This window comes from Lepidochelys olivacea (assembly GCF_965140295.1).
Source record: "Lepidochelys olivacea isolate rLepOli2 genome assembly, chromosome: 3".
Classification (NCBI taxonomy): domain Eukaryota; kingdom Metazoa; phylum Chordata; order Testudines; family Cheloniidae; genus Lepidochelys; species Lepidochelys olivacea.
Window position 1 is genome coordinate 114108870 of NC_140413.1, and position 19459 is coordinate 114128328.

Below are 19459 nucleotides of genomic sequence, written 5' to 3' on the forward strand. Positions count from 1 at the left end.
ATAGCACATCTTTCATGTCTTGGGATGTGTATTTTAGCATTGAAGCACAGATTCCACAAGCTGCTTGGTGTGAGGAGCCCTAATAGATGAAGAACCTGACATATGAAATTAAATGTCTGACAGACTAGAAGAGAGAAATTTTATGTTGTGTGTATTTAAGTTATAAAACAAATGTCTATTCCATGATCTGGGTGTCTTCTCCATAGTTTAGTTTTCTCATAAAATGTTATGATTGACTGCTTGCCACTATCCAGCAAATGTACAAAGATGCACTGGCAGAAATAATCCAATCCCTTCAACAGCAGGCATGATAATAACCACTTGAATCCTCAGTCCATCCTCTCCCTAGATGCACTGGAGAAAAGAGAAGCCTTCCAACCTGCCTGGAAGGTTAGTCAGTCACCTGGTACCTGAATACGTGAAAGATGGCCAAGTTAAGTTTCCTGTCACTATTTTTAACTTGTGCATTTCCTGACTTTTATTTTAATCATGCAACTTTTAGTATCACATGAATGTAGTTTTTTTCATGTAATAGAATTCACAATAGAAATTTAAAGTTTTAGTAGTAAAATGTTTACGTTTTATTATTTTTCTTTTTTTTTTAAACAGACTGACTTGGGTCATAGCGATGAGTGTTGCACAAACAAGGGAGGATGAAAATGCATAGTGCAGTCTAATGCCCTGAGTAGAAAATTAGGGAAAAAGAGATTCTTTTCTAATCTTCAAATTATAACAATTTTAAGTGATGTGTGTTACAATATGTTAAAAACATTGTTGTTAAGTTGATGTCCTTTTAAAATTGCAGAATATTTACACTACACTATGCAGTTATGAAATCCAAGGTTTCTTCACACCACCTTTTTTTATATCTTCATTTGCTTTTTGCCCTTATATTGAGGAATTATTTTACATGAGAGAATTATGCTCTGGTTAAAGTCTTATTGAAACAAATCTCTCTGAAGATTATCCCAACAGCAACTCCTTTTCCTGCCTGAGCCCACTAATCAAATATATATTGTGATGTGTCATAGGAAATGGGATTAATGAAGCTAAAAATATTAGCAGATTCCAGTGAAAATGCTTGTGATTTTTTTCAAATTTTTACTACTTTCTAAGCCAATCAATTTTTTTTTTTTCAAATAGTGTAGTGCATGCCATTTTTGAAGTTTCAAAGTTAACCACTTTTGAGTTATTTGTATGGAGGGAAAGCTGCTCAGAATGAATATATGGGGAAAGTGTCATGTGGATTTGAGGGTATTGTGGTTTTTAAGACCTTCATAATTCAAGGATGGCTGATTGCAGTTTGCTTTTTAAAAAATTAATCATCAAGCAGATAATCTCATTTCAAAAGGTGAACATGTACAATTCTGAATGTGTCAAAATCGGGTAATAGCGAAAAAATCACAATCTTAACTATAGTTGAAGCTACCAGGCTGAAATAAATATATTCCCTTTTTTAGGTGAAAAGGAAGGCATGGATAAATTGTGAGGGTCATTGTAGAAGTAATAACGGAATATATTGGTGAATGATCCCCTGGGGGAGAAACAGTAGGAACAGGAAAGGAGAGGACAAAGCCCTAGGGAACATCAACTAAAGGAGATAGAGCCCCCAGAGGAGGTGTTGAAAGAGCCATCAGAGGTAAAACAAGAACCTATAGAGCAGGCTATTCCAGAAGCCTTAGAAGAAAAGGTTTGGTTGGAGAAAGAGATTAACTTTTTTGCATCCTTTTATGCTGTTAATGTCCTATTACTTAAACAAGGCCTTAGACTTATACACTCTCTATACATTTTTATTGATTTAATTAAAATTTGTTTAGCAACTGATTTAGTTAAATCCGTTCAAACCGCATGTGTGGACTTTATTTTGGTTTGAGTGCCTTATATCAATTTAGCTTAGGTCAGTAAGGAATCTCTAATGTACTCTTAAACTGAACAATGAATGTCCTCCCACCAAGAGCCAGTTTAACTAAATCAGTTTAGTAACATTTTACATTTTTAGAGCAGTAATTTTTTGATAAAGAAAGTTAAAAGTTAGACCAGTGATTCTCAAACTTTTGTACTGGTGACCCCTTTCACAAAGGAGGCCTCTGAGTGAGACCTCCTTTATAAATTAAAAATACTTTTAAATATTTAACACCAATATAAATCCTGGAGGCAAAGCAGGGTTTGGGGTGGAGACTGAGAGCTCATGATCCCACCGTGTAATAACCTCACGACCCCCTGAGGGGTCCCGACCCCAGTTTGAGAACCCCCGGGCTAGATGGAAATCAAAAACATCTTGCAAGAAAAGAAATCACAGGTGCATTGCTTGCTGAAGGAGTTCAGAGGTGTATAGGAGGAGAGAGTGACAAGGATGAGAATGTATGGATTGGTATTAGAGGGTTTTTAGAATAAAGGGACACTAGGATAAGTTTGAATTCAGAGGAAGTAGTGCCTCATGTGGGAATGACAGAGGGAGCAAAGGAAAGACAGGATTAGGAGAATAAGCTGACAAGCAGGTCCAGATTTCTGTGCGTGGCGTTGAATATAAAGTTATTGACCAAAGGGGTGTATACAGGTTGAGGCTCGAGGAACAATATATATATCTTGGTTTAATCTAAAATAAATAGTATTGTTACATTTGCTCTTAATTGTATTCATTCATACAGCTAAGCTAGAATTTCATCATTACGTGGCTTTCTTTTAAACATTGTAACTTGGAATTACAGTCAGTGGCGCCAAAAAAAAAATTAAAAAATCCAGTTTAAAATCCCCAAGTTAATGAATGGTGCAAACTTGTTGCAGTCAGCCAGGATGCACAATCATTAGTACATGTAAGTTCATTTGTTAACACTGATGCAGGCCTCTGTAGTCTTGAGTTCCTGAAGGCGAAAACAATATATGAATAGTCCAAGGAAGCCTGACTTATTACAGGGTTAACATCATCCAATCATGAGACCAGAATATTTCTCATGTATGTAATAATATTAATTGATAAACTGTAACGGGTTGTTGCTAAAACGCTGATCCTGAGATTATTGAAATTTTTTTTTAAATTATGAACTCTGAACATAACATTATCTTCTTCCGTTAGGAAGATCACTTTGGTAAAAGAAGAGCAATATAAAGCACATTGGAGTCCTTATCAGGCACCTTTTCAGTATTTTATTTCTTTCCAGTTTGTGTTGTTTTTTTTAAAAACAACACTTTTGTGGCATTTCCATATCTATGTTCTTTTAAATTGTGTATTCAAAATACTATGCTCTAAAATATTGGATATGCATAATGTGGAAAATGCAATATTTGATTCAGTAACATAAATATCAAGATAAAAGGGAAGGTGAAACTGAGGAGCAGACCTGCATTAAACAGACATAGGCAGTCGTACACTCTGTAGGAAAACATTATGAATATTTGAAAGACTGAAAAGGATTAAAATCAGAGGGAATAATGAATTTTCAAATATACAATTATATGGGGAATCGTAAGCAGATTCCATTTATTCAATGGAAAACGTTACTATTATATCTTTTTTAAATAGAAAGTAGGGCTGTCAATTAATTGCAGTTAACTGACGCGATTAACTAAAAAAAAATGAGTCGCGATTAATCCTACTGATAACAATAGAATACCAATTGAAATTTATTAAATATTTTTGGATGTTTTTCTACATTTTAAATATTGATTTCAATTACAACACAGAATACAAAGTGCACAGTGTTCATTTTATATTATTTTTATTACAAATATATGCACTGTAAAAACGATAAACAAAAAAATTATTTTTCAATTCACCTCATGCAAGTACTGAAGTGCAATCTCTTTATTGTGAAAGTATAACTTACAAATCCAGATTTTTTTTTGGTTACATAACTGCACTCAAAAACAAAACAGTGTAAAACTTCAGAGCCGACAGGTCCACTTGGGCCTACTTCTTATTCTGCCAATTGCGAAGACAAACACGTTTGTTTACATTGACAGGAGATACTACTGCCTGCTTCTTATTTACAATGTCACCTGAAAGTGAGAACAGGTGTTCGCATGGCACTTTTGTAGCCGGTGTTGCAAGGTATTTACATGCTAGATATGCTAAAGGTTCGTATGCCCCTTCATGCTTCGGCCACCATTCCAGAGGACATGCTTCCCTACTGATGATGCTTGTTAAAAATATGATTAAATTTGTGACTGTACTCCTTAGCGGGAGAATTGTATGTCTCCTGCTCTGTTTTATACACATTCTGCATATATTTCATGTTATAGCAGTCTCAGATGATGACCCTGTACATGTTCGTTTTAAGAACACTTTCACAGCAGATTTGACGAAACGCAAAGAAGATACCAATGTGAGATTTCTAAAAATAGTTACAGCACTTGATCCAGGGCTTAAGAATCTGAAGCTCCACACCTTGCCCCTCTCAGATTTTGGATGGCACATGCTTTTAGAAGTCTTAAAAGACCAACACTCTGATGCGCAAACTACAGAACCCAAACCACCGAAAAAGAAAATCAACCTTCTGCTGGTTGATCTGACTCAGCATCTGACTCAGATGATGAAAATGAACATGCATCAGTCCACACTGCTTTGGATCATTATCAAGCAGGACCCATCGTCAGCATGGAAGCATGTCCTCTGGAATGGTGGTTGAAGCATGAAGGGACATACGAATCTTTAGTGCATCTGGCACATAAATATCTTGCAACGCCAGCTACAACAGTGCCATGCGAACGCCTGTTTTCATTTTCAGGTGACATTGTAAACAAGAAGCAGGCAGGCAGCATTGTCTCCTGCAAATTGTAACCAACCTTGTTTGTCTGAGTGATTGACCAAGAAGTAGGACTGAGTGGACTTGTAGGCTCTACAGTTTTACATTGTTTTATTTTTGAATGCAGGTTTTTTTGGTACATAATTCTACATTTGTAAGTTCAACTTTCATGGTAAAGGGATTGCACTACAGTACTTAAGAGGTGAATTGGAAATTTTTTTTTACAGTGCAAATATTTGTAATAAAAAATGTAAAGTGAGTACTGTACACTTTGTATTCTGTGTTGTAATTTAATATATTTGGAAATGTAGTAAACATCCAAAAATATTTAAAATAAATGGTATTCTATTGTTAACAGCTTGATTAATCACGATTAATTTTTTTTATTGCTTGACAGCCCTAGTAGAAAGTCTTTGTTTCTACATCTAAGATAGCTTGTTTTTAGCGTTATTTTTGGTTTTGGTAAAACACAACATCACACTTTGAACTAAGAACATGTATAAAATTTGGCATTTCCCCCTCCTCCCCCTCTCTTACAGAAAATGCTGGAACAGGAGAGATGAGTACTCCTTTCACTAAGGCCTAGAATTGCCTGTTGAACAACAATCCTGATCAGGCAATATACGAATGGCCCAAGGAAGCCAGCAAATAGATTTTCAGGTTTTACATGACCTGCGACAAAAATTTCCAGAGGTACCTGAAGTTGTTGTGTCCAGATGCATGTTACAGGTCAGTGTCCTGTTAGTACTGTATATTTATGTGTTGCCATTTATTGTAGATATTACAAGTAACTTCCAAAAGCTTTCCCTCTAACCTGCCATGGTTGGGTGAACTGTCGATAGCAGATATTTTTTTGTTTGTTTAAATATCTCTTTTTATATTTTTGTCTTCCTTCTGTTTGCTTTAAAACAAGTAAAGTCTCAAATCAGTTTCCAGTTTTTTCATAGTCTATTTTCTCACAATGTTTCTTAAAATTGAGGAATTTCAATTTCTTCATATGTTAGTGTTAATATTTTGTACTGTTTACATTGGGAATCTAAAAGTTTCTATTATAAACACTTTTATTCTCAAGGACTTATTATGTGGCTGAAAATTTACTTTAGAGTGAAATTTGATGAACACTGCATATTCAGAGAACTAGTATGACTATTTTTAAGTTGCAAGAAGGCAAAATTTCAACCCTACCCTTATTTTTGTTAGGTCTCAAGCTACTCGTATAAGGAGCAGGCAAAAAGTTTTATTTTTCCACCTTCCACTCCCCCCTTTTGCTGAAGTAGGAAAAATACTCCTTTGGGAATTCTGCGCTACTGTGCATGTGCATGATTGAGCCATGCACATTTTAAATTTTTTGTGCAGAAAAAAGCTTCTGCTGATATTTTGCTGCAGTTCCGCTTTTTGCTCACCAGAGGGTGCTGTAGTGCTCGAACAAAGCAACAGCTCCTGGCTAGCTAGGGAAGAGAAAGAGCCTGCCTTCTTCACAGTGCCTGTCAGGACAGTTCAGGAGATGAGCTATGGGGAGACAGACAGACTGGGGTGCTGGGGGGGGGGTCAGTTAGGCTCATAGGGGCTAGTGGGGAAGGACAGACTGGGGTAGGGGCTGAATGGGACTGGAGGGACAGGGCCACAGGGGAAGGGAGGTGCAGGGCCACATGGTGATGTGGGAGGGGATGTAGAGCTACATAGGGACAGGGAAGTGGCTGGATAGGAGCACAGACATACATGGGGATTGGAGAGGGAGTACAGAGCCACATGGGGACAGGAGAAAAGGTACAGAGCCACATGGGGATGGGGGAGTGGGTGTCTGAGTGGGGGTGGAGTGACACGTAGACGTGGGGCGCAAGGACACATGGGGATAGGGGCAGATGTGCCTGACTGAATGGGAGAGGTTAGGAGTCACTCAGGGTCTGCATGAGGGAAGCTCCCTAACAATCTCCCCTCGACCCCAAAAATGCCTGTTACATAATTTTCCCACCCCTAATTAACAACTCTCCAAGTTCACACCCAGGCTACTTCCCAACAATGTACTTCTCTCTCCCTCAGCTCCTCCGTTATCCTGGACTCCACCAAGCCTTTGCACTGCTTCTGAGGGGTGCGGGAAATACAGTTCTGTATTGTAGTTTAAATGAATTATTACTCAGAGTTCTGTATTAATATGCATAGTAAGGAATCTGTTTGTCAAAAAACATTTCCTGAATCTTTTTTGTTGTCTGTATTGTTACAGGCATACTTGCTGACAGGTACTTTGAAATAAATGATCAAAAATAATTGAAACTGGTGTGATTATATTGTGTTATTTTGACAAAATATGCAGAATTTTGCAGAATGTTAATAATTGTGCACATAATTTTTAATTTTTTTGTGTGCTGAATTTTTAATTTTTTGGCACAGAATTCCCCCAGGAGTAGAAAATGGACCAATCCATGGTGTTAGTATATCTGCTCTTCAAATTGCATGGCACCATGCTTGTGCTTCAGACTGCGTCTGCAAAGTACTAATTTTTTTATTTCAAATGCTATTAAGTTCTTTTAACATTAAAAATGGCATACTGGAGTGAGGTGATACATTTGCTTAGTCACGTGCATTATATCTTTATCTTTTGGAGTCTGTTTATGATAGGTCTTACACTAGGCAGCCTCCTTCTCATCACAAAATATGGCAAAATTTGATATGGTTGATTTTTTTTTTCTACTGAGGGAGGGGTACGGAACCAGAAAATTAGGGTCTGGCACATAACAGAAGTGTGTGGCAGAAGTGTGCACGAAATAGCACCCCTGCACTGCTGTTGTTTGTCACCTTGCTTTTGTGAGTACAATTTTTTTAAATTTGTTTTTGTAGGGTAGGTCATGTGTTCATAATATGGACAATTGCATTTCACTAAAGTTTTTAAATGACGGAGTTATTTAGCTTTAAATACATAAAGTAATTAATGTTATGAGTTCCATAAATGGGGCTATCCAGTGGGGAGTGTGAGGGTCCTCCAGTGGCTTGGGCTGCAGTGGACTCCATTTCCTGGGAAGTTATGATTCCTTCCAAGTGCAGAGAGGCAGAAAGTACTCCACAGCTGTTGCTGCAGCAGCAAGAGCTTTTTGGATCTGCTCTGGTAGCATAGTGACTTGGGCAGGGGAGCTCAAAGTTCCCTTATGGTGGCAGCCCCGAATCTGGTGGAAGGCATCTGGCTGAGCTGACTCCATAAATACACACAGATAGAATTCTACCAGGTCAGTGACTTTCTTTGTAATTTAATGTGCTCTGATTTGACTAAGATAACAGTGAGGCTCCAACTACTTCAGTATTGGCTTAGTCTCACTTAAGCCAGGAAATTATGAGTTAAGACTGATGGAGAAGTCTTAAGGTAGCACTTTCAAGTCCATATATGGTACTGGTCAGTGAATTTTATCTCTTGTACACTTGAGTAAAGTGGAGTTTTGAATTGTCTAAATATTATGACTATTGTATAAGCTGGATTTTTATGTTTATTTTACATTTATTTTAACATACTTTTTCTCAAGTGGGCAGAAATTTGGAAGGCAGTTTCCCTATTTTTTTTTTCCATAATAGACCTCTGACTTGGCCCTTTCCTTATTGCTCCTGCCACTTCCTGAATATGTTAATCTGCTCTTGTAAAGAGAACATTCTTCGAGAAGACTCTGCATAGTCCCACTTCTGGATGTTGTATTGCCAAGTGCTGCCAAATGATAGAACCTTCCCTAAACATTTTCCATTACGGCATTCTCATGCCCCCTTTTTACCCTCCCCTCAGGATCTCCAAAAGTTCTGAAGGCATAACTATGTAAGGAGTGCAGCGCCCTCTACCACCTCAGTTCGTTCCAACTACTTGCCATTGATGGAAGTGAACCCCTCCAGTCCTTTCAGCTCTGAAGTTCTTTCCTTCATTCTTAGTGTTAATTGTTAGTTTTCTATTATAGTATAGTGATAAGCATAGGTTGTTAGGTAGGTAGTTAGCACAATTCCAGGTTATGGCAGAACTGAAGAAGTGGGATTCAAGAGGCTTCGTACCCTGCTATCTTCCAGATGTTGGATGACCATTCTCCTTGGTATTCCATCTTCCAGACTTCAGCAGCTGGAGCTTGCAAGGAGAGGAATATAGTTTGCAGATGCTTCTCCTTAAGGAGGCCCTTGAGGCTAAATCCTCTGTATCTGGCCAGTCAGCTTCTGTCACTTCTTCCAAGAAGTCAATGCAGATTAAGGGTTCCAGGAAATTGGAACCTTCAGTGGGTCCACCTATAGTTCCCGCTGCTCCAACAGTTAGGCTTTTGAAGTTGGAACCAAGGGACACTCTATTGGTACTTAGCTGTCTTTGTTCCAGAGAAGGTGACAGATGTTAGCAGTGCCAGATCCTGCGTGTCAGACAGAGCTTCTATGGTTCTGAAGCCAAAGGTTGCTTCTAGTCTCAGCTTCAGGAGGCAAGAAGATAGATTTGAGTATCTGGATCCTGTGCCATCCAAATGTTTGGCTCCAGCCTCACCCCTTGCTCAAGTTTTAGGTCTATCTTAAATTCCAAAGAAGACTTCACTTTGGTAGCTAATGTGCACTCTTTGGCTTCTGAGCATTCCTCAGATTTGAGTGAGAAGTAAAGAGACTTGAGAAACAGACAAGCTTCACCAATTCCGAGGTTGGCATCATCTTCACTTGTAAAGGATCAGTCTGAGGAAGAGGATGAGAAGATAGCATGCTTCTATTCAAAAAGAGGAGGTGGTATAGACTGTGATTCTGGTTTTTCAGCAGATGAGCATGTGGGACTGACTTTTCCAATTCTGAGAATCCTCTGCAGTTTCATGATTTAGTGGATTGCATGATGTCCACTTTGAATCGGTCTTCCGTGCCTGTGAAGGAGGCATTTCATCCGGTGATTAATATTCTTGGGGTACCTCCAAGAGTACGATGTCCTTACTAAACTTTGACGCTCCAGCCTGTAAGACTGTGTGGTCCATTCCTGCCAACCTATATCCAAGAAGGCAGACAAATTGCATCAGATACCCTCAGAGAGGTTTTCATATGCATGCTGTACCTAATTCACTGGTAGTGGCTGCTGCAAATCAAGGTCTGGATAGACACATTTCACCCCAGTGATAGAAGGGGGAAGGAGATGTTCTCCTCTTCATGTCTTGGTATTAGGGTGGCAAATATAGGGAGACAAATTACCAAGCTGTTATGGCCTGCTATCTATTCCACCTGTGGGAAAAGTTGGCATTTTGGGGGCATGATTTGCCAGATGACAAAAGAAGAGGGGAAAATGTAATCCTAGAGGAGGGTCAAAATGTGGCAAAGATCGCTCTCAGGATTTCCCTTGGTGCCTCAGACTCTTCCATTACAGCATTGGCTTCTGCAGTTACCCTGAGGAGAAATACATAGCTTCATTCCTCCTCTTTGGCTCTGGATACTAGAATTCAAATGGAAGATCTCCTTCCCTTCAAAGGGGAGATCTTTTCAGTGAAAAGAAAGATGAGTTGCTGGAGAAGTTGAAGGAGACAAGATCGAAAGCCCGTTCTTTGGACTTGGTTTCTTCTACTAGCAGGAGATCTACTCCTTTCTGTTATCAGAGACCATATTATTAACAGTAGTCTTTGGCTTATTTCTCATAAAATTAAAGACATCAACAGAACTCAGCAGGCTTCATCGTTCCAGAGCCAGAATAAAAAGAAGTCTTTTTTTTTTTTTTAAATCAAGGCCTAAATAGATTTGATATGAGGGTTGAGAGTCAAGAACCAATCAGCAACGATCCTTCCCTTTCTCTGTTTGGGAACAGGCTCGCCCATTTTATCAGCAAATGGAGGCTTCTCATGAGGCTATTCTGCACTTCTGAAAATAGAAGTTGCTTCTTATAACGCTATAGAGGAGGTATCCAAACACAAGATACTTTCTGATGCAGTGTCCATCACAAGTTCTTTTCCCTGGGCTTATGCACATCCCTATCTAGGGCAACACAGTCCTCCTTCCTTTCACTGGGGCCACACCCACACGCTTTACAAAGATGGCAATCACCTTGAGGTTCCTCCCAACTGACTTGAATCCTCTGGTTAATTGCCCCAAGGCATAGACCACTGATCCTTCTGGACTTGATTGCATGCACTTAGGCACCATCTGCTGACTTATTACAATGGCAGTGTGCAGTGCCACTTGAAGAAATGAAGGTTACTTACATATAGAGTGCTTTGAGATGGCTCTGTATGTTCACGCTTCCCACCTTCTTTCTCAGTCCCTTTTTGTTTTGTCTATGTGTTGGTGGTGGAAGGAACTGAGGGGGTAGAGGGCACTGTGCGTCCTTATGTAGCAGTGCCTAAAGAACAGGGGAGGGGAGGGGAGGGAGGCTTTTCAGAGCGCTCCAGTGAGGGGTTCTCAAACTTATTTGATTGCACCCCTCTTCTTTGCATCTGTAGTATACACACCCCCACCGCACAAGTACGTATACCGATTTTTAAAAAAATCACCATGGGACTCTCACTAAATATTAAAAACCATAAGGTCAAATAGACCCAATAATCCATTGTAATAAGACCAAAAGCAAAATTGTGGTTGTGATGTATGCTTTCAATTAAATGTGCACACCATGTCGTAGCAAACTGATTAACATACAGATGGTGATGACTTGATATAATGCTATGCAAGCTTAACAGAAATCTGTCAAAATGCACAGCACCATCTGAGGACCTGATATGTCTGGAGGAATCAGCTTTGCTAGTTATTCATTGCTGTGGGTAAAATGGGTGAAATAAGTTTTGGGTTTTTTTGCTAAAGTGTCTCATGTTCCCCCCAGCCTCTCGAATGCATTCTGCGCCCCCGAGGGGGCTCACCCCCCCAGTTTGAGAACCTCTGATCTAATGGACACTTCTTGGAGAGGTTCTACTGTTAGGCACCATTAGGCGATGTAATATTTTTAAATGTGAATATACAGAGCAATCTTTCTCTAGGTGTATATATAACAAACCTTCATTTCCCTTCAATTACAAGTACTTATTCAGGCTTGTTTATAAACTAACATACTTTTACCTTTACTCTCTGCTTCCCTTTTTCTTCAGTACTTCATACAGATCACTGAGATCTAGCCTCTGAGGGTGGGGCACATGCACAGGGGGGTGCAGATGCCAGGGGTAGCCTTGGAGGTGAAGGTTGCGGGAAAGGAGGTTGATCTGTAGATGGGCCCTAGCCAGCCTTCTAGTGGAAATTTTCTCTGTAAAGAAATGGGCTATAGATTAATTTTTTTTAAATGATCTTAGCAGTCCTTTTATATTAAGCTTGTCAGAGCAGACATTCCATAGAAGCATTACAAAATCAAAAGATGAGAACTTTTTAAACTAGTCTTGACCAACTAAATTTGTTCCTGGTTTCTAGGTTTCAATTGGAAAGTCCCAGAAACTAAGTTATGCTTCATCTAATTTGGGTTTTCCTACAGAATGGCAAAAAAAACTTGACTTCAGGATCCTCTTGTCCAGATCACTTTAAATTGTGCAGAAAAATTCTACATCTGTTCCAAATCCCCCCATCAGTTTTTAGGCCAAAATTATTGGGTTTTTTTTGGTGTGGATTTTAGAAGAGGGGTTCAAAATTAAGCTTATATTGAAAACTCAGTTGCAACTTACAGTGGAGTAGCTAATATTGGTTCACAAAAAGCACAATATAAGAAAGCTGTTGTTAAGCAGAACACTTCACTGTCAACATGTCTACTCTTTGTATATTTTACCTTGAAAGTAGAGGGCTAGTTGAAAGGTTAATAGGACACAGCATAAGCCTGTTTAAACTAGGGGGTTGCACACTTGCTTCTGTCGGCTAAATTTATTGCGCACATCAGGGACTCCTTGAATCTCTCCATTCTCCCCTACAAGCTTATGAGCCCCCCTCTATTTCAGGAGCTAGTTACAATCCGCTTTTTTTCATATGCGCTGTGTGCCCTCCATTACCCTCTCTGCCCTCCTGGGGTTCTGTCCAACATTACTTCATGCCAAGAGGTTTGTATGTGTCCCCATTCCTCCAGTCAGAGGTTCTGTGTGCCCCTATTTCCTGTCCCCCTCCCAACATTTTTATTCTCCTTTCCTCTTGTCTTTCTCTTTCATTGTGTCAACATTTTAAACTCAGTTGGATGTGGACAGAGCTAAAATGAGGGGCATTATGTTCATTTCTGCCGTCAAACCCTTCTTTGGTCTATAGACAATAAACAGGTTGTTAGAAGTGTGACTTTGTGTACAGATGTTCCTCCACTTCCTCCTTTTGGGTTTTCTGGTTTTCATAAAAATCAGTAGGGTTCTATCTGTTGATGTTGAGAGTACCTGAAATTTTGGAATTGATTGGCTTCAGCATTCAAAAGTTATTGCGTTACATCCAAGCAAGAAAAATATCAAGTTGTGCCTATGGGCCTCGCAAGCTTGGCTAGTTATTTCTGTATTATTTCCTTCTATGGTCTTCTCAGTATCCACTCTGTTTTCCTAGCTCCATTCAAAATTCTGCTGCTAAGATCTTTCTGGCCCATCATTCTGTCTGTCACCCTTTTTGTGCCTTTACTGGCTCTACGTTCTCTACTCCATAAAGTACAAGCTTCTGGTCCTCACCTTTAACCCCTCGTGTTTTAGCCCCTCGGTACTTCCCACTTCTGTATCTTGGTGTTCCCCCTACAACACCATTCTCCAGTGCGAGCTTCCATTACCCGTTTCTCTGCTTCTCCCACAGGCACCTTCATGCCTTCTTCCATGTCTCCCATTATCCCTGGAACACCCAGCCCAAGCTAGTATGTATACTACTAACTTGTCCTTCTTCATAGCTCTCAGACCTCATAGCTCTCAGAAATTGCCAACTAATAATATACTTAGCTCTTTATATAACGTTTTTAATTGGCTCTCAAAGCGCTTTACCATAATGGCTAGGTAGATGGCCACTAGGGCTCCTGTCCTGTTATCTTTATTTTATAATTTATTTCTTTAAAAGACTCAAAAGGATCAAGCTGTGTATGCATCTGGCCTGTATAAACATTTTCTTGTTACTGTTCCTCCCCTTACTTTTGTTGCATCTTAGATTATAAACTCTTCAGAGTAACAATGGTCTATGATTCGGTGGGGTGCTTAACACAAAGAGGCTCTGATCCTGATTGGGCCCTCTGTCTGCTACTTAATAAAAGTAATTTGATAGAAAGCATATAGCGTGAGTTAATTTGTCTTGCCGATAGAAGTAGTGAGAGCTGTACTTTTGGACAGTACTCTTATTATTCTAGTGCGGCATATGTTGTTCTCCTTGATATCTCTATTTTTTTCTAGTTCATTTACATGTATTTATCTTTTTGTACAGTTTGCTTGTTCAAAATACATTTGATTATAATTACTGGTTTTGGTAGAAGTCATGGCCTACTAGTCACTTGACTTACAAAAGAAATATGTTAAAGTATACTTGTTTTCTTTAGATAGACTGTATGAAAACTGAATAAAAATATGAACAGATGAACGAGAATGATTATGGGTTCAGGACAGAAAACTGAATAATTTCAATAATCTTTTTTTAATTTCTTTTAAAGAAGGTTAGTTGGAAGCTCTAAGATCCCCCAGTTAAGTCAGAGAAAAAAGTGAAGAGTGTGCGTAGTTTGTTTTTTAAACTGTTTTTAAAAAAAAACCAAACTACTAGTCAGTTATGGGTTTCTGATTACCTCGGTTCGAGGTAAGCAAAAAACACATTTTGCTCATTTATTTTTATAGATTATTACCATTTAAATTTTTTTAAATGTCCTCAGATTCAAGTTTGTGTGTTAAGTTTATCCCAAAGAAAGGGTTGTTGTAAAGCTTTTGAAAATAGTGGACTATTAGGGGAATTTTGGTAGACACAGTATGAATATTTAAATATACCACTGTAATCAATAAACTTCTATTTAAAGTGTTTCATCTTGTGAAATAGATTGTTCATATGCTGCTGCTGTTTGTTCAAATTAAATTCTTATTTGACGTATCTTTAATGTTCTCTTCTGCACTTTCCTTAATCTGCATGTTTCTTCTGTTTATAAATTTGCCATTTTATATTCAGCAGATGGTATTACGTTATGAAATCAATCTTTAAAATGTTTTGGAAAACATTTAAAATAAACATATTTTGTTTTTGTTTTTCAAGTTATTTACCCGTAATATACAGGTACAGTGAAGTCAACCCTTCTGTCAGTTTCCCCCTCAGCAGAGTCTTGATCAATGCTGAAGATTGTTCTGAAAGTGGGGAAGAATAGCAAAAGTATTCATCCAAGAAGTACCATACCGTATTAGCTTGTCAAGGATCTCCCTGTCACTACTGCAGCAACAATGCAGATCTCTGCCCTTGGTGCCAGGGAGTGAGTCAGTTCTCATAATAGTAAGCTTCACATGCAAGCCCTTCATGCATGTGTAGCAGCTGTGCTGGCCAACAACCCAAAGCTTTTCATTTGATGCTGCATAGTAATTTTTTAATGATGATACAATGTAAGCATATGACCTTATTTTATCAATAACTTCAAACTCTGTTTTTTTTTATAGAATAATAATAACTTGGATGCCTGTTGTGCAGTTCTGTCTCAGGAGAGCACGAAGTATCTCTACGGTGAAGGAGACCTAGGTTTTTCGGATGATTCTGGGATTCCTGGACTACGAAATCACATGACATCTCTTAACTTGGATTTGCAGTCACAGAATGTGTATCACCATGGACGGGAAGGAAGTAGAATGAATGGAAGTAGGACTTTAGCTCACAGCATTAGTGATGGACATCTTCAAGGCAGTCAGCCCAACAGTGAACTGTTTCAGCAGGAGCCACAGACAGCACCAGCTCAAGTTCCACAGGGATTTAATGTCTTTGGAATGGCTAATACAGTTAGTACTTCTAATCCAGGACAACACCTGGGATTTCACATAGGCAGCAAAGGAGCATCTAGCCTCTCTCAGCAAACACCCAGGTTCAACCCCATTATGGTAACTTTAGCCCCCAATATTCAGCCTGGTCGCAATACCCCTACGTCTTTGCACATACATGGTGTACCTCCACCTGTACTTAATAGTCCACAGGGAAATTCTATCTATATTAGGCCTTATATTACAACTCCAAGTGGTACAGCTCGACAGACACAGCAGCATCCAGGTTGGGTGTCTCAGTTTAATCCCATGCATCCTCAGCAAGTCTACCAGCCTTCACAACCAAGTCCCTGGACTACTCTTCCTACATCCAGTCCTCTGCCACATACCTCATCACAACAATCATCACAGCCAAACCAACAAGGCCACCAGACTTCTCATGTTTATATGCCTATCAGTTCACCCACTACTCCACAAGCACCCATGATTCATTCATCTGGTAGTTCACAGTCTGCTACCCATAGCCAATATAACATTCAGAATATCTCAACAGGACCTCGCAAAAACCAAATTGAAATCAAACTTGAACCACCACAAAGAAACAATTCTTCAAAGCTGCGTTCATCTGGTCCTCGCACTTCCACTAATCCTTCTTCCCTCAACAGCCAGACATTAAGTAGAAGTCAACCCACTGTTTACATAGCTGCCAGTCCACCAAATACTGATGAAGTGATCACACGCAGTCAACCTAAGGTCTACATTTCAGCAAATGCCACAACAGGAGATGAGCAAATTGTGCGGAACCAACCAACACTCTTCATATCAACAAATCCTGGTGTAACTACCACCTCTAGGAATATGTCTGGTCAAGTAAGCATGGGTCCTGCATTTATTCATCACCATCCACCCAAGAGTCGAGCAGTGGGCAACAACACCACTGCAACCTCTCCTCGAGTAGTGGTCACGCAGCCTAACACAAAATATACTTTTAAAATTACAGTTTCTCCAAATAAACCCCCTGCAGTTTCACCAGGGGTAGTATCCCCAACCTTTGAACCTACAAATCTTCTAAACCTTCCTGATCACTATGCAGAACCAGAGGGTATCCAGCATCTTACTGACCCTGTTTTAGCACATGTGGATAGGATCAGTGATGCACGGAAATTGAGTGTGGGATCCGATGATGCTGCCTACACACAAGGTAATATTCTTAATGTAAATTGCAGAGATTTTTACCAAGTTATCTAGCCCAATAGTTACATTTCAGGGCAAAACAAGAACCACCAATCAGCCATTTTGGAATTGACACAATAACTCCTGTTCATTGCACTCTGGAGTATATTCTAAATCAGAAATACAAATTTATAATTAACACACATTTGACTCAATCCTTCCTTAACTTTGCATGGTAAAGGCAGGTTTAACTGATTACCTGACGGTGAAATAGAGATTCTGTTGTTTTGTGTTCAATTATCAATAATCACTTTCTGTTCTGTGGAGCCTTTTCTGAGTTAGCAGATGGGATAGAATTCTTTACCAGACTAGAAGGGTGGTTACTTCATTTTAATAGATTGTTCTGAAAAAGATTTCTCATTTTTCAATTGATTTTAAACAAATCAAATGTCCAGACATACTGACAGGTTGTTGAACCAGATTACAGTTGATAGGCACTGTTCCCATCGAATATTGCTTTCCTTATTAATAGTTCATTTTGCAAATGTTATATAGAAAGTGAGGAATCTAGACTTTGGAAGCTATTTGAATAGGAGTGAATTTTTTATCTCGCCATTTTCTGTTGTCAGACATCCATAAGGATGTTTGAAGTTATATTACTTGTATTATTTATATAATGTTATAAACAAATATGAAAAAGAATCCAATCCCAAAGAAGTTAAAGCCTAAACAGTAGTGTGGTGAACGAAAGGGGATGAGATTACATGAAAAGCAAATGAATTGTGTAGTGATAAGGACTCCTTGTTAATCCCACTATTCTTGTGTCTTTATATTTTGTGTATTTTGTTAACATGGAGAGGAGTAGGATTATAGTAATACAATAATAATTTGAAAATGATCCAGATTGAGCCTTCCAATACTTATTAGGATACAAAACTTCTTGAGACCCTTCAATTATTGTCAACCAATTTAGCATTAAAAGAAGTTGACATAAGACTTGTTCCAAGATTACTGTAAACGTTGTTCAGATCAACTGTTATGAGGTAAATTTAATATTGAAGTAGCTTGTGCACGCCTTGTCTAGATTAGGGGGTTCTTGAATGCTGTGGTGTTTAAATCCCATCCCCATTAGTATTTTTGTTAAACATACATTAGGAGGAAAATAAATCTTGCATCTATATAATGATCATACTGTTCGAATGATCTGCATTTCTGGTACAGTTTTTCTTCTGTTCTGACTTTCTTGAGACAATATTTGTGGTACTGGCTTCTGCTGCATGCAGCTCCTACCAGACCTAGCTTTGAATACCAAATGATTCCTACTATGGTACTAGCTACTCCTACAATCAACAGCTGATGCGTCATGACCAGGGAAAGCTCCCTGTGCCCAGTGCTGCTTCAGGGTCACTGATTGCATAGGAACTAATTCATCCTCCAAAAGTGCTGATTCCCACCTACACTGAACCCCGATTGTGTATTAGGTAATACACAATTGTAATGTGTAATGCAAGTTTTCAGAGACAAAAGGCCAATGCATGGTGTGAGTTATGGTCTTAGCATGAAGCTGTGTGACAGGAGCTGTCTCTGCACTGACTTTATGGGGTAAGTCCCTTCCCCTCTATTTAGTGGGGGCTTCTGTTCTCCTCTATACTCATGTGTAATGCTGCTCAAGTGCTCTGTATTCAGAGGAATGCTCCAGATTTCCAGAACATATTTTCTTCCACTCAGCTGCTATGCTTTTTTAATCTTTTGCTACACTTATAAATCATTCAGAAGTTGAGATGCATGATCATGATTTATCTGCCCAGTCCAAGCAACTAGAAGTTTAACTGTTGTTCCTAAATTTTGGGTCTTTTATATCACAAAGCAGCTTAATTTTTAAGCTTATAGGTGGTGCAGGTAGCAACATCTGTCGGTAAGGTTGCCTGATACTTTTCATAATAAGACCATGTTCTTCTTTTCATGTCCATTCCATGTTAGGAGTGTGCCCGTCATGTTCACTGCTGAAAATTTTTCCCTCAGTGATATCTGTCGGGCCGTCTCTAACGCACTCTGGAGCAACGCACTTATGCACTGGTACAAGGGATGCTGCCAGCCCCACAACCTCTCAGTTTCAACTTACGCCCGGGATGGTTACCGAAACAACCTTTCTTGCTTTCTTCCCAGTGGTTTTTGGACTCTATCTTCGTTTGTAATTTTTTGTAGTTAGCGTTCGTGTATATCGTTAGTGTAAATAGATAGTTCCTATCGTTGAGGCACTTTTTTGCCCCAGGGGACAGGTATGCTCCGAGCTTCAAGCCTTGAGACAAACCTGTGCCTGTGCGTGACCTGCACTCCAGCTACTTAAAGTGCTTGGGGGAAACTCCCAGATCTGTCGGGACTTCAGACCCTGCACTAAAAAGGACAGACATTAGGCTGAAGGCTATCCTTATGGAAGCCACCCTCAGACCAATATGAGTGAAGCCACTCCAATTTGGCATCAAGTACTTCAGCTTTGGTGCGAAGCATTTCCCCAGCACTGAGCATTTCCTTGCACCGTTCACACTCTGGTGCCAAGAAAGAAGCACAAGAAGCTGCGAACCAACAGAGGGCACTCGCCAGTGCAGAATAGAGACAAGTGGGGAGAAGGCAGCACAGTGAGACCTGTGCCAGGCCATTCTGCCTCTCTCGGGCCCGCAATGGCACTGTCGACTCTGCCTAGAGCATTAGTCCGGTGCAGGACTCTCCACCGACTCCCAGAAG

At 39.5% G+C, this 19459-nt stretch overlaps 1 protein-coding gene across 9 annotated transcripts in view; it reads left to right on the top strand.

Moving 5' to 3' along the window:
• Positions 1 to 19459, top strand: part of TAB2 (TGF-beta activated kinase 1 (MAP3K7) binding protein 2) — a 144991-nt gene that overhangs the window by 96034 nt on the left and 29498 nt on the right. For 7 of the 9 annotated variants that reach the window (XM_084624388.1, XM_084624384.1, XM_084624385.1 and 4 more), the window contains 2 exons: positions 5282 to 5471; positions 15233 to 16745. In XM_084624388.1, the coding sequence (XP_084480514.1) occupies positions 5370 to 5471; positions 15233 to 16745 (1615 nt within the window). In that variant the 5' untranslated portion in view covers positions 5282 to 5369. Of the gene's footprint in view, positions 1 to 349; positions 391 to 5281; positions 5472 to 15232; positions 16746 to 19459 lie in introns of all 9 variants that reach the window. The other 2 variants (XM_084624389.1, XM_084624392.1) reach the window with 2 other exon arrangements.